This window comes from Hirundo rustica, chromosome 10 (assembly GCF_015227805.2).
Source record: "Hirundo rustica isolate bHirRus1 chromosome 10, bHirRus1.pri.v3, whole genome shotgun sequence".
Taxonomy (NCBI): Eukaryota; Metazoa; Chordata; class Aves; order Passeriformes; family Hirundinidae; genus Hirundo; species Hirundo rustica.
Window position 1 is genome coordinate 8397463 of NC_053459.1, and position 15346 is coordinate 8412808.

General features: G+C 40.6%; 1 protein-coding gene across 6 annotated transcripts in view; it reads right to left on the reverse strand.

The window, feature by feature from the left end:
• Window positions 1-15346, reverse strand: part of PAX3 (paired box 3) — a 76575-nt gene that overhangs the window by 11631 nt on the left and 49598 nt on the right. For 3 of the 6 annotated variants that reach the window (XM_040074096.2, XM_058421917.1, XM_040074097.2), the window contains 3 exons: window positions 12948-13153; window positions 2835-3000; window positions 1523-1737 (listed from right to left, as the gene is read on the reverse strand). In XM_040074096.2, coding sequence (XP_039930030.1) covers window positions 1523-1737; window positions 2835-3000; window positions 12948-13153 — 587 coding nt within the window. The remainder of the gene's footprint in view (window positions 1-1522; window positions 1738-2834; window positions 3001-12947; window positions 13154-15346) is intronic. The other 3 variants (XM_058421918.1, XM_040074099.2, XM_040074098.2) reach the window with 1 other exon arrangement.

A 15346-nucleotide genomic window follows, 5' to 3' on the forward strand; every position in this document is an offset into this window, starting at 1 on the left:
CTACATTTTATGGATTAACACTGAAAACCAGATAGATAATCATTTCAAAAATGTGTAAGCTTTGCACACTGTGAAACCAGCCATTAAAAAAACAAAACAAAACAAAACAAAACAAAGAAACCCCTAATATAATGCCATGGATTTTGTTGAAGTTTGCATTTAGAAATCAGAATTATTTCAAACAAAATCTATTCAAGTCTTGTTGGAAGTACATCCATTTGTTTTTCTGGTGGTATTTTTTTCCTAAGGTTTCAAGCCACAAAGTTTTGTACCCTACTCTATGCCATAGGAATCTGTGAATCTTAATTACATTTACCGTTACAAAAAAGGGTTTATGAACTTTTGCCTTTGGGCAAAAATGTTTATTTCATTGCCTTTGTTATTCATTCTTTTCAACTCCAGTGCCTTTGAACTTTTCAGCTGCACAGAGTTATCACCGTTGCACAGGAACCAGGAACTGCACTCCCGAGATGCAAACCACAAGTTGAAGAAAACGAAGGAGGCAAAGATATACGAGTCGTTATTTTGGCCACCCTTTGTGCCATTAAAATCTCATTTTCTGCCTATTAGAATGCCCTCTCCCTGCTTAGGCAGTGGTGATAGTCAGTGATTAGTGTGTAATTGAGTATAATTGTCTTTTCACTTTTCATTTGTGTCATTCTGAGCTTCTCTCTGTTTTTCTAACCACTGAGAGGAAAAAAGGGTAGAAAGCAGATAAAGCTGTTAAAACTCTCACTTTCAGCCCTGAAGAGATTCCAGATCGTAATTATAGATTGCATCCTCTTTGTGACTCCTCAGAATTTAGTGGACATCTCTTTCCAAGCACCTGGGCAAATATCTTGCTAATAAAATAAACTACCATCTATTCAAGCTTTAACTAATAGTGTCAGCTTCAGACAGATGGTGTGTGTAGGAAAATTTAACCAATCTTTTGACACTCAATTATCGAGGCAATTTATTAACCAGATTCCCTTAAAAGAGCTCACGCAAATTAGAAAAACAATTATGGTATTCATGGATTTATATATTGCCAAAGAGCAGTGATACTTCTAATTTATGTATTTATAACTCGATTATAGCTCATTTCAATACACATTTCTCAGTCCTTGGAACTCTCTTCATACAACTTGCTCATAATTTTTCTGGACCACTTGGTAAAATCTTGATGAGGTTATTTTTTTCACAGAAAAAATACAAGTTTTTCTGTACTTAGCTGTGAATCTTCAGGAGAATAGCGGTACATTACAAATGCTCGACAACTGAATGCAAACATGAAGTCTCCATGATTCCATTATAAATCAGTGGAAATTAAATATAAGCTATGACTCTTCATTCAGCCAGTAGGAGGGGAAAAAAATTTAAAAAAAAAAAAAAAAAGGAAACTAGCAAACTGAAATCATGTGGCTTATATAAAGAATACATTATGGTTTAAATTTGGCAATTCATTATACCGTGGCCTGAGGGAATAGACTCTTTGGTTCTGGTATACAGCAAATCCTCTGTCTGAAAACACAGGACTGACCTGAGGTGAGAGGCCATTGCCAATGGCAGGGTTCATGGGATTGGAGGGCCCGGACGGAGGCACAAAGCTGTCTGTATAGCTGGAAAATCCATGCCTGCTGCTGGGGAGGCAATAGGCAGAGCTGCTCTCTGGGTTTGAAGGGAGGCTGCTTTGGTGTACAGTGCTTGGAGGGAGAGGCTGAGGTCTATGGACGGTACTGCTTGGATCAGACACGGCTGGAAGCAGAAGAAACATGTTGATATGTTTTTCTCCTTTACTTCTGGCATAATAAATTCATTATGTGAAGCTCAGCTTAAGAGAACTGCATCAGAACCTGCATCTGAATACTGGTTAAGTAGAAAAGTAAATCCATAATATTGCTGGATATTTAACTGGCCTGTGAGTTTACACAAAAAAATTCTTAAGCAGACTGTAAATATCATAACAATAGACATGTGGTTTTCAAACAACCCTTAGTGAGCACATTCTGTCAGCAATATTTTTTTTATATGTCTATATATAAAAATAAAGGAAAATATTTGTTTGTTTACTTCTAAGACCAGCTTTCCCCTCCTGGTCACAGCTCAGAAATCCCACTATGGTTTGTATCAAGTCATGCAGTGGATGGGAGATGCCCTGAGCTTTGAAAAATTCCCTCAATTAGAATGGCTACCAAGTGTTAGGATCCAAATCTCAAGGAGGAAGAAATAAGAGCACATGACTTATTTTATAAAATGTCACTCATAAGGTTTTTATTTAATAGTAAAATCTAACAAAGCCTAGATTTGAGGGTCTTTCCTCTCCCACTCAAATCCATCAAAGTTTACAGATTTTCTGATAACATTAAGAAAAATTTGTACTCTACTGAGACTGGCTACTGTCTGATGTGAAACAAGGTGGTCTGAATAGGTGTTTCCTCCACCATCAGATAATATTCAGAGTATTTACAGAAGTTCCAATGCTCCATCGCTGATAGTCACAACAAAGACAGAGTGCACCTGGTCTCCTACATCACACCAGACACTTCCAGCAAAGCAGGCCAATGCAGTGGCAGGACAAGGAGGAGTGTCTGTCACTTTACCAAAGCTGCACGTCTGCTGGGCAGAAGGTGACTATTCCTCTGGAGAGCACCTTTCACATGGAACCACCCCTTTCTTGCAGCAAAACAAATCTGAGCTCTTACATGTTTAAAATAAACAGGCTTGCAGGGTCCTCCCTGAGTCAGACACTAAATTAGCCAACAGATTAGAAAAGGAAATATTTCTACAATGGATGAGCGCAGGAAACCCCCCCAATAACACTATTTTAACCAAGTACCTGTGGGCTACTGTACCTTGCGGTATGGAGGTGGGTTGGTAGGAGGGCTCAGAGAGCTGGTACGTCGGCAGGGTCGGCATGGCACTGGGTGGGAATCCTCCAGGGATCAGATGGTTGAAAGCCATCAGTTGGTTGGCTCCTGCCTGTTTCCTCCATCTGGCACGACGATTACTAAACCAGACCTGCAAATGTTTTAAATATGAACATCTGATTTTTGCACATTTAGTACAGATGTATCAGGAATAAGGCACTGCATTTCAAACACGCTCGGTGTCTGAGATGAGAGATGCAGAAGATGCACACTGCTCTGAGACCAGAAAGGCGCCCTTGGCACATATTTCCATGGTCCAACAGATTCAACACAGGAATTCTGATCCCTAGTTTCTTCTCAAATACAACCTCTCCTGAGAAAAAAGCTGGCTACTCTTTCAAGTTTTAGTGGTTTTAATCACTATCCTTACTGTGCCAGATTAATGAGGAAGAGGCAACCTCTCCTTTTAATCTAAGTGCCAACCAAAGCTGTGTAGTCGGTACTGTATTGTCTTTAAATTGCTGACAACTTAGTGGCATCGCTTAATGCACTGTTAGAAAGTGCACGTACTTATATATTAGGATACTATATTGCCCTAAAGACCAACAGAACTTTAAGGTTTTAATTAGAAAAATACGAGCCCCATGTACAAAATACACAAATCCCTCCCAGCAAGTTTTCATGTGTTCACATGTGCGCAAAACAACTCTTAATAAACTTACAACAGTAGGTCAGAACTTCAGAACTAGATTAGCATTTCAGAACCACTTTGAAATCTGTTCCCAGGACAGCACACCAACCAGATGGGGTTTGGATTTGTTGGACATTTTAGCTATAAATCTGCTTTTCTTCACATCATTCTCAGCTCATGTTTTAAGTTTTCCAAGTCTTGGATGGTTCTTACTACATCCAAGATAGGAAGAGGCAAGACATCACAAATGCAGACTTAGGAGTTGCAAAACACATTTGTTAATTTTGATATTATAGTAGTTCCACACATCGCAAATTGGAAGGGCAAGGAGTCAGTGCAGGGGTGCCTGGAGCAGGGTGCAGGCACATTGCCTTGTTGCAGGGTCAGAGTAAGCTCCTGATCCAGCTCTCAGCTCCATTGTGGAGCAATGAAGGAAAGAATGGTTGGTTAAGGTAAAAGAGACTGCACACATTTGTAAACAAGCAAACAGTTGCTCATAATCCTACACCCTGAAGCAGCTGCAGTGCTCCTCTATAGAGACAATTAATTAGATAAGACCTCAACTGAGTGATAACATCTGATAAAGTAGATCTGCACAGCCTGTAAAGCAGCCTGGCCTGAAAGCTGCTGAGGCATGTTAGCTGATGAGCCACATATAGATGTATTTGTGTAAGATGGGGGTCAGATCTGTAACCCTTCCAGCAAGCAGCCCTTGCTGGTTTATGAATCAGGCATCACAGACTGGGATTCTAAGTGTAACACCATTTATAAACCATGAGTGTCCTCACACAAGAGGGTAACAACACTTTGGGCTACCCTGTGGGCTTCTCCTCCGCTTGCTGCTGCATGACAGGAGTAGTGGGACTCACTGGGCCATCTGGTTTCTGACATAGGCCATCTGTCACCATGTAGTTTGTTCTGACTTCATCCTCTTTTCAGAATGAGATGCTCAGTTCACACAGCTGCCTCCTTCTTTGGCCGCGACATCTACTCCTCAATTATACACTCCCAGTCCAGTTTAAGATCTAGGACAGAGGGATAGGTGGAGCCTCTGTTCTATGTCACAAATCCCTCTCTTGTTGTTTTGCTATACAAACTCTGTCGCCACATGAACCATTTCTGAAAGCAGCTGCCAGGGACAAGGCAAGGGGGTGGAGATGCAAAACCTGACGGGAGCAGTAGCTGAGTATGGGTCTAGATTCAGCCTGTAGAGCAAGAAAGAGACTTTGCTAAAGATCCAAAGAGCACTTAGGAAGGATAATGGAGGTCAAAGAGTGATCAGAGAACAGCAAACGCTTGTAATTAGCTGACCCGGGTCATTAACTACGGCTTGTTGCCTTGACACTCTCTCTTCTTCAGGTCAAGAGGGTTATCTCATGATCTCCAAGTGCTTTGGGAACACCAACTGAACTACTCTATGGGAGTGGATTTCACTCAGGAAAGTGAGGTAACAAGATTTGTTTTCTCTACAGATAAACCTTTGCCTTCAAACTCCAGATATGAGCCAGATCCCAAACTTTAATTCAGTAGTAAGTGATATACATAAATGCCAAATCTTATATTTTCATTTACAGACAGATTTTTGGCTCATTTTGTAGACTTGCATTTTTTCCACTACCGCAGCTACCTATTAGACACCTCTGTAAGGGACACACTCCGTGGTATCAAAAACTCTGCAGCAGCCCCACAATGGACATTGTTGTGCAGGGCTTTGTTGCTACCTGGAGCCCCATTACATTAAGGGGGACTTTGCAGGGGTGCAGAAACCTGGCTGGGCTGTGCAGAAACAGGGCTGGGTATTGCCACCTCAGCCCTACGTTTGGGATGTGCTACATGAGCGCTACCTGATGGGCACCCATGTCACATGGCACTGGCACATGCCCTCTTGCTTTCCCTGGTGGCAGGAAGGCAGATGGCGCCTGACTAGCACCAGAGTTAGTCCAAAATTAACTCCCAAAACCTCTTGAACAAGTGCAAAACTACAGAGCAAGATTTGTTGCTGCTAATACCAGACAAGTTCATTGCCACGGAATGGCAGAGGCACATAAGAAAACAAAAATAAAAAAGCCACCAAATCAAGAAAAAGTTACTAAAAACTAAATAACTGAAGCCTAAATAACTCAAGCCTAAGTATTTTATTTAAATTTTACGTAATGCATATTAAAATTAGTCAAATCCCAAGCTTTATTCAGACGCAGTTATACATTATTTTAACTGAAATTATTGAAGATTTTAACATTTCCATTAGACTACAATCATTTGCCTTGATCTATTTCAAGAATCTAGATTTTTTTTTTCATTTCTTAAATTTTCATCCATTAAATCATGAAAAATCCATGTATACTACTACCACTAAAGAAAACTTGAAAAACTTTGCTAATCTCAAGCCAAAACTTAAAAATAAATCCAGTCACCACAAGCCAGTGTGTCTGCTTAGAAACATATTGTAAACACCTGGGCGAGTATTTTCTTTTGTTTGTATATTTCCAATATGATTTAAATATAATGTCCCCTTACGTGCAACAGATTTCAACTTCCACCAATGTGAAAAAATCTTCATTTTATGAGTGGCCTTTTCAAATCTAGCAGGTCCCCATAGGATCCTCCTGCTCTCCCACAGCCTCCTTTTTAGAGGCACAATCATCATCTGGCTGCAGGGATGCTTCCAGTACAAAGCAGCCCCTGGAGGAGATCCCAAATGTCACCCTGTGAGAAAGTGCTACCCTGCAGTGGGCACAGCAGAAATCAAACTCTAAACTATCTAAACATGGACAGAGGAAACATGACTTGGCTGAGGGACCCAAGCATTCAAAAACTATGTCTGCACAGAAGCCAAGTCACACTCACCGTGGTGAGGCTTGGACTCCTTGGTTCCTATGTCACTTTCAAAGATGGAATGTAAATGATCCAGATGATTTGGAAACAAACATGAATCCCAGTGTCTGGCCAACATTTATATCTCAAAATGAGAACTGAAGAGGGTGAAATATAGAACAAATCAGGGGGTAAGCAGTGCTTTAAGTACTGGAGGCTCCAGTTTTTCAAGCACTTGGGACTCGATTAACCAAAACAAGAATCACTCTGCAGCAGAACATAAAAACTGTATTTTGCACCAATGTAGATGGATAAGGTGAACTAATAGGTTTCTTCCATCTCTATTTCCTGATATTTGGATCCTGGCTCTTATTATCATTTTTTCTTAAACTAGTTTGCAAGTTATCATGCCAATATCTTATTCTGTAGATCTCAACATGATATTCTTTAGAAGATGCATTTATTCTCTTGGGAACACACTAGTGTAATTAGCCTTGACATTTCGACAGTCTCATCATAAACATAGAGTGCTCTGTGTGCTTTTAAGGCAAAAAGATCTCTGATTCAACAGGGCAAAACATTCAAGATGTGAATGTTGCAAAAAACCCATGAATATTTTGTTATACAAAGTCCTGACCATTGGAAGCATGAGTGCCAGAAACACAAAAGTCAAAACACTGAAGTATTGTTAACGGCACTTCTAATTTTAGATGGATTTTAGATAGGGGGAGGGAGGGGCTGGTTTGGTTTTTCCTCATGATATTTTTCATGGTAACTGCCTCCCCCACCATACTATTCCCCACCTCTCCCTTCCCACGAAATTCACATGTTCAAAACAAAGTCTGACCATCCTGGAAGCCGGAGGCCTTGGTGGATGTTCCCCCAGGGAAAGAACACGGGCTGTCCCAGAAGCAGCACGGGTGCCTTGGGAAGAGGGGAGGCTGAAGAAGGAAACTGCAAACAAAGCTGAGCTCCACCAGCCCAGGCAGAGCTGACTCTGCTACCTTTGCAAAACATGGCAGTGTGACTTCTACAGACACCCTCAGTGTCTGCTCCTGCAGTCCCTACACACGCCAGACCCTGCTTACTTCAGCTGCCCTCGGAGGTTGTGCACAGAAAATAAGATTTTTTTATCCTCCCTTTTCTTTTTTTGCAGAAGGGTGAGTCTCCATCCTGGCTCACCATGGTATCAGTGCAATGAGCTGCAGAGAGAGCAGCCATGGGATGAAGAATGAGTAGAAACAGAATTGCTTTTTAGCACAACCAGTTGAAAAATCAGCTTGACTGTGACATCTGCACACCCCCATAGGAATAAGGTTCACCACCTATAGACACACACCATGTGCCCTTCACAGCATCCCAAAGCTGTGCCCAAAACCTGCTGAGAGCAACCTGCCGTAGCCACCAGTGGGATGTCACAATGCTGAGGTTCCCTGCCTGCCAAAGCCTGCTCTTTGTGGGGATGGGAAGTGATGCTTTTTAGGATACTACGTGTTATCGGTGTGTTAAAAACCAGAGTCCTTTGAAAACTTACTGGGAGGGAGGGAGAGGGTGGGAATAAAAGGGGAAAACTTACCAAACAAACCCCCCCCCCATAAAACCAAACCAAAATAAAAAAAAAGTCAAAATGAAACCCAACACACCACACATAAAACAAAAAAACAACACAGACCAAAAAGCCACTAGATTGTGCCAAAGAGAACAGGGACTTCCAACCACCTCCCAGTGTGATCCAACATACTCTGATTTCTTAGGTTTCTTTGAGAAAACTTTTACTCAGTCCTACAAAAATACTTCTAAAAAACTGCAGCTGAATAGTTCTGAAAATTATTGAGTGATAAGCAAATTGAACTGTGTATTTATAAGTTAAAGTGACGCTAATTAGAGCCCTTAGGCAGCAGGGAGACCAGAAAGAGACAATCAAAATCACATTTCGCTTTTCCTTTATATTTAAAAATGTCCTCTTAGGCCTGCATATGAATGCAGTTGGTTAATTTACCCATAAATTTCCCCTTTTACAGGGGAGGGGGGACCTGCAATTACAGGGTTATCTACTGCAAGGATGCACACAGCATTTTCTTTCTTTAGCCTTTTTATGGTGCAAGAGGTTCGGTCTCAAGAAAAAGCATCAGAAATTCTCCACAAACCACATCAGGAATAACTGCAAAGATCTGATGAAAGGTCTGGAGTGTTCTTGAATCCATCCTAGATTCCTTTGCCCCATCTTCCCACAGGACTGAGTTCAGTGTATATGCTCAAGCCATTTCAGAGGAGCTGAAAGCAAGTCAAGACTTTATTTTGGCACAGATACCCCCTCCCCAGTGACTTCTCAGGGAGTGCTTTTCACTGTTTTCTGCTGAGAAAAGATTATTAAAGCTGAGAAATTGGACTTCAGAGCCTTTAAACTTTACTACTAGCTCAAGAGTCATTACTTCTCTCACCTTTCCCCTCAATCCTCTCCAAACTCTTTCCCTCCCTGTGCCACAGTGAAACAAAGAAAATAATATGCAAGCACAAAACTTAAAATATATATTTTTAAATATTTTTTCTTCTAGCTATTCAAGACATCTGAGCTCTTGGGACTTATTTGTTGAGGTTATAATAAGGTTTTTACAATAGCTTACAAGCTGATTACAACTTTGACATGGGAACACTCAATTCCATGCTAGTAGCCTGGAGAGATCTGCCTAAATTTTCAGACATGCTCTGTTGATAAACAATTTTTTTTTTTTTAATGTCTTCAAGAAAATCAGTTTAAAACTGGGATTTGGCTGAGAAGGAACTCTTCAGGGTGGGAAATAGTCATGATTCAGAATTCTTCCTGACTTGCCCTTCTTTTTCACCATTATTCATGGATGAAAAAGAATCCAACAAATTTTTCCTGTTGCATTTTGGAATTAAACAGGGAGGCCATGTGCCAGCTGCTTCTCACAGCAGGGCCTCCTGCCCCAAGGATCCATACAGCTGGGGCACTCCTTAACGTGGTCCAATACACAAGTCTCATGAAACATATTTCTGGCAATTTTGGATGCCTGCCATCAACTCACACACCCAAAAGATTTGCCTGCATGGCCAGCACCCATTGGCCAAGGCAGGTTCCTGGCCAGCCACAGGATAAACCTGAACCTTATTTAAAAATCCTTTGCCAAAAGATTGACGTGAACATTCCCCACCCCCAGCCCCCATCAATCTGAAACAGCCCCAAGCTGCTGCCAAAGCTTGCCCAGTTCATCCAGGTCTAAAACCTGATGTGGGAATTAAAGGTGGGCAGAAAAGATACTACCCACTTCATTCTTGATGCACCATTTGTTACAGAAACCATAACTCCACAGCTCTGAAGCTCAGAACGAGCCTTTGCTCTACACTGGAGATAAATTCACTTTTCTAACTTGCCTTCAGATTGTCAGTAAAAAACAGGCCACAGACCTTAAGGGCCTGCACTGCAATATAATGATGGTTTTAATGAGGTTTTAAACTGGACAGGTAAAATACTTCAGGGTTGAAATTTTTACTCAATATATGGAAATCTTTAACTTCACATTCCCAGAGTATCACTATTTTTTTATTATTATTTTTAAAGGAAGGGTCCTCCTGTGCTTATCTTTCTGAATTTTATCTAACAAACTCACAAGGCCAAAGAACTCTCCTCTTTCTTCTGCATCTAACGTGCAGAGAAGGGCAAGTGCCTCTGGAAGAGGCAGCAGAGGAGGTTGTCACAGCTCCACATCACATCTAGGTTCAAATACTAGTGGAAAGGACTCAACAGTCCTTGAGTGGAAAGATGCTGCAGGAGGAATTGCAGGGAGCATTTTAATTCTTTATTACACCCAGTGCTGGGATATTTGCCATGCTTATTTGCCATCTTGTGACTCTTACAATGTGGAGTTTGTTGGAACACTTCTTTCCCCAAAAGACTTTCCTGTTCCCATGATTAGGTACACAAATAACAGTCACAGTGTAAAATCTGTTTTCAGTTGCTTGTAGCTCTCAAAAAATTCCCCTTAGGGACTGACATCTTCTACGCTTGATCCCAGACCAGAGGCAAGTTTTTTCCCCCACCTCCAAGCAACCAGGTTAGAAACATGCCTTTGGTTACCCTTCAGCAGAGGGAAGTGAGAAAAAATATGGTTCAGTGGTGTAAGACTCTTCCTTTCATGAGAGTAATAGCTTCAGGGAGCAGAAGGAAAGGGGAAGCACAGGGGTGTCAGGGTAGAGAAAACAAAACACGAGACCCAAGTACTACACAGAGGGACTGAGGGAATAGCAAGGTTGATCCAGTTGTAACCAACTAAATAACTACCTAGACAATATAAAACAACTGTACAAAATTGGACCTTACAACTCCAAAGGAAAAAAAAAAATAAATAAATTTCTGGGCTTAGTTGGATTCAGGCTGCAAAGGGCCAGCTCTTTTAAATAATGCTTTATTGGGAGGCAGTCAAAGAGATCTTTGTGTATATATCCATATAAAATTTGGTATCTCTGATCTCTGTCATAATGTTACCAAAAAAGAAGTGTGACTAAGAAAGCTTGAATGCTACTTCAGTAAGGCTATCCAGCCCTCTCAGCCTCAAGTCTCTTAGGGTTATTTTCTTTTCACAGGTCGTCTTTTATTTCATGCCCATCATACGTGGCTATTTTAAGGGGCTATAGAGAGGTGCTGAATGCTGATAAGGCAAATCCTATATCCCTTAATCCACTGCTAAATCATTCTGCCAGCCTTCAAGGGTACCAGACAGATGGAGTGCACTAGGAAACTGCCCACAGGCTGGTTACTTCAACCCCAGCTCATCTTTAATCCAGAAAGGTTTTGTTCTGGTATTTTAATCATTGATTGACTGGGAACTCTCTTCCATGCTGGGTTAGGTAAAATATCCATGTCAGAGGTACTGGGGAATTTGTGAGGCTGTAGATCATACGAGTGGTGTGAGACAGGATGCGTCTCAAGGGAACCAAGGAAGCCATGAGGAATGTAAAAAGTCACAGGGTTAAAGCCACATTAAGACAGCTGTTATGTTAATGAGAGTTCTGCTTTTCTTCTAGCTGTGGGTCATTGATTTAGAAAAACATGAACAAGGTCTTTTTCATTTTATCGTATTTTTCCACCGAAGCTAACATAGACCAAAACATCATCTCCTAGATCCCATTCGTGTTGCTAACACTTGTGAAGCAAGATATCTTTGTTATTTTCTGTGCAAATTATTCCTGGGGCTTGATTTGCTCTTACCTGGCCCAAGTCTATCTATGGAACTGTTTGGCAAGCATTTCATTTTGTAAATATGTAAAGAAAAGAGTCGTGCACAACTGAGTTTGCCTTCCAGACAAATTCATCCACACATCTGATTTTCTCCCACAGTCATAACAAACGCTTACAAGAAATGTGGCGTGAAGTCTTCTGCAAAAATATTTAGCAGGTAAAAAGTCTGAGCCTTTCAAGACAGATGCTCAACAATAGAGCCATGCTGCAATAGGCGTGATTGTCTTAAAAAGTCAGAGGTGTTTTGTGTTGCTTATTTCAGTTTGCACAGTCTGAATGCCTCGGGCTGAGTTTCAAAGGTCAAAACATAATAGTTTGACCAAAGAAACCAAATTCACCTGTATCCTTGGTCAGACCACAAGTCACCACTCATTTCTCTTCCTTTGTTAGATCACAAGCTTCAACATTTTGCTTGTCACCCAACCACACATTTGCTTAGTAACGCTTGCAATTCAGACTGATTTAAATGGGATGTACTTTTCCAAGAAATTTGTAGATGTCAAGTGGTGAAAGAGCAGTAGAAGATTCTGCCTGCAGTATTAAACTTTTCACGGGATGTGTTTCTTTGATATTAAAGAGGATAAATCCTAATCGACCCTTGAACTCTGGGGTGGATAATTTGGCTGCTATTTTCCTGGGTTTGGACAGGTAAAAATCCAGGTTCCCGCTTTTTTAAAAAATTTAAATTAACTCTATGTTACTGCTCTCGTACATTAACTTGTTTTAGACAACGCAGATCTACATGAGGCTGTGAAGACTTAGAAGTTATTTAGGCACATATTTTCTTTTGAATTAAACTGAGAATAAGGATAAAGTAAATATTACAGCATTTATCCCAAGTCAACTTCAAAATCTAACCTAAAAATGAACTGTAGATACTGTACCAGCCACCTTGCTCACTTGCACTCTGTAGACACATTGCCCTTTTAAAAATATTTTTCTCTCCTTTTTAATGCCTGAAAGACCCAGACTACAACAGATGAAATCAGTTAAGTAACCATAAACTGGGCCAACAGCTGATCTGATTACATGCAGAGTGCTGTCAAATGCATAAAACAAACAAATGGGGATATCAGACCTTCTTCAGAAATTCTGTATTATATTCATGGCAGGTATGGAACAATTAATGGGGAAGACATAAAAGTTTTTCGAAGCAGTTCTCTTAAACAGTTGTAAACCCAACATCCATGTACAGATGTACAAACTCTACAGCTGTAAACAATGTTGTTTCACGTTTTCCTTCTACTCTGGAGCAGGATAATGTAAGAATATAAAAGGACTCGCGTGCTAACAGAAAAGGAAACTCCTTTCACTAGGCAGCTTATATTATACATACCTGGACACGAGCCTCTGTGAGTTTGGCTCTTTGTGCAAGTTCTTCCCTGGTGTAAATGTCAGGGTAGTGTGTCCTCTCAAAAGCCCTTTCCAGCTCTTCCAGTTGCTCTGCTGTGAAGGTTGTTCTGCTGCGACGCTGCTTTCTTTTTAAGGGCAAATCTGGTTCAGAATCGATGTCAGAGCCTTCATCAGACTGAGGTGCTGATGCTCAAAAAAGAAAAAAAAAGGCAAAAAATTAGCTTTCGTTAAGGAGAAATAACATCAAAATATTGAATCAATCAATGACATACTTTCATATTGAGGCTGTCTTGGGCCAAAGGCCCCTCACAAATCCTGAATGAGAACTCGAAAAAAGTCAGCAAGATACAAACCACACACAGCATGACCATGACCCAGGAAGGGGCTACCAACTCTTACAATCAGCTATTTGTAGAGAAATCAATATAGAAACTCCTTCTGGAGTTCACAGACATGGAGATAGTGAGGTCACAGCCAGGTCCCATCAGCATTGCTTGTTTCCCCTGGCAATCAAGTGAACTCCAGTTACAGCTGAACCCCGAGATGTAACTGTGAAGGCAGCAGAACCTCTTCCAGTACCCAACCACACTCACTTTCTCCAGCAAACGGTAATGAACCGAAAAAGTAGACTTTCAAAGCCAGTCTTCACTTGCATCAGCTGCTGTCCAGGCAACCAGCATTCCTTCTTGCCTGAGTCAAGGGAAACCACCTAAAGAGGGCAGACACTCCCCAGCGATGCTGAAACTGCTTGTTCAATAGAAATACAAGCATTGCTGCTGCTACTACGTCAATTTCTTCAATGCCAAAGAAATTATTGATATAGACACTGATTCAATATAATCCTTTTAAAGTAATTTATTTGGAAGCAAACTATTTCTCAAGCTCCAGCTAAAACCCCCCACCAGGTTAATTTCTACTATCTTACATTTCCAATTTCACTCAAACTGTTTGAGCTGATAAATACACCTAATCTGTTTACTTAGAGCGTGAGAAATGGAAAGTGCTTTTTCAGACAATTCAGCTGAAAAGTTTATTAAACTAAAAAAAGAACAATTATGCTAGACCAGTGGCTCCTTTGTGAAAGATGTCTTCATTTTCCAGACAGCATCAATATCTTGGACCCAGCATACACAGACATAAGGAGAAACTCCTGTGGATCTCAGCATCAATATACTGAACAAATATCAACTCCCAGAGTTTCTTACTTGCACTGAAGGTTTGTCCCAAGTAAGACTGGACTAAGAGGTTTCTCATTCTTGAGAATATTTTTCTCTAGAACAAAGGAGAATCAGCACAAACATCCTACCCTAAAGAGTTCAAATTCAGTGGTTTCTAAACAGGCAATCTAGAGTATCCCAAAATTAACATACTACATTGACTGAATTAGTGACAAATCCCAAATCTTCTAAGCCAGGGTCCCAAGTGACACCTGCCTTTCTCAGCAACTGCCAAGTTGTAACCCTCCAGGATGGTTCAACTTTGTAATTCAAGAGCAAAAAGAAATACAGGATATTTTAAATATAGTTCCCCAATATCACTGTCAGATACAAATCACCCACCTTAAGCAGAACAGCTCTTACTGCCCAGCTAGGCTGGAGGAGAGCACACCAGCCACACTGCCAGGGTCACACTGGCTACCACTGCCCTCTGCCCCTACCTGGCGTGGTGAGATCTGAAACAGAGTTCAGAAATGTCCCTTTTGGAGACAACTTCTCTGACAAAAGCTGCCTTTAAACGTGTACAATGAGTTTAAAAGAAAAGGAAGTCAAACCCGAGACGTCAGGAACTCTTTCAGATTCCCTATGTGTAGAACTTCTTCAAACATCTATGTACATACCTATAAAAAGCCAGCTTAAACTGTGCAATCTATTGGGGATACTTACTGCTAAATTTCTGAAGTGAACTCCCTCACCGAGTGGAAAGTATCAGGAGACATACCATTATCTTTTTTAAAATATTTTTTAAAACTTAGCAAAATCTTGACATGTTTCCCTATGCTCTCATTCCTTTCTGCAAAAGGATGTAGAACTAAAACACTGACTTCATTTAATTTTCATTTTATATTTCATTAAGCAGCATATGAAAGGCACAAAGGTAAACCAATTTAAAAAACCCAAGAAATTCTATATAATCTTAGAGTCCAGAACAATATGTGTAATCAAGGGCAAGAATTTAAAGAGAAAGTAATAAAATTAAAGTAGGGAGAAATTGTATATCACATGAAATGACTTTCATATCAGTCTGCTTTCATTGGCATTACCTTTTGCCAGGCCTGACTGCAATGTGCAGTTTTATTGAAAACATTGGCTTCTTTTGTCCTATTTGCCCTGTGATATTAAAGCCAGGCAAATGTAATCTCAAAGGATAGCTACGTGTCTGTAT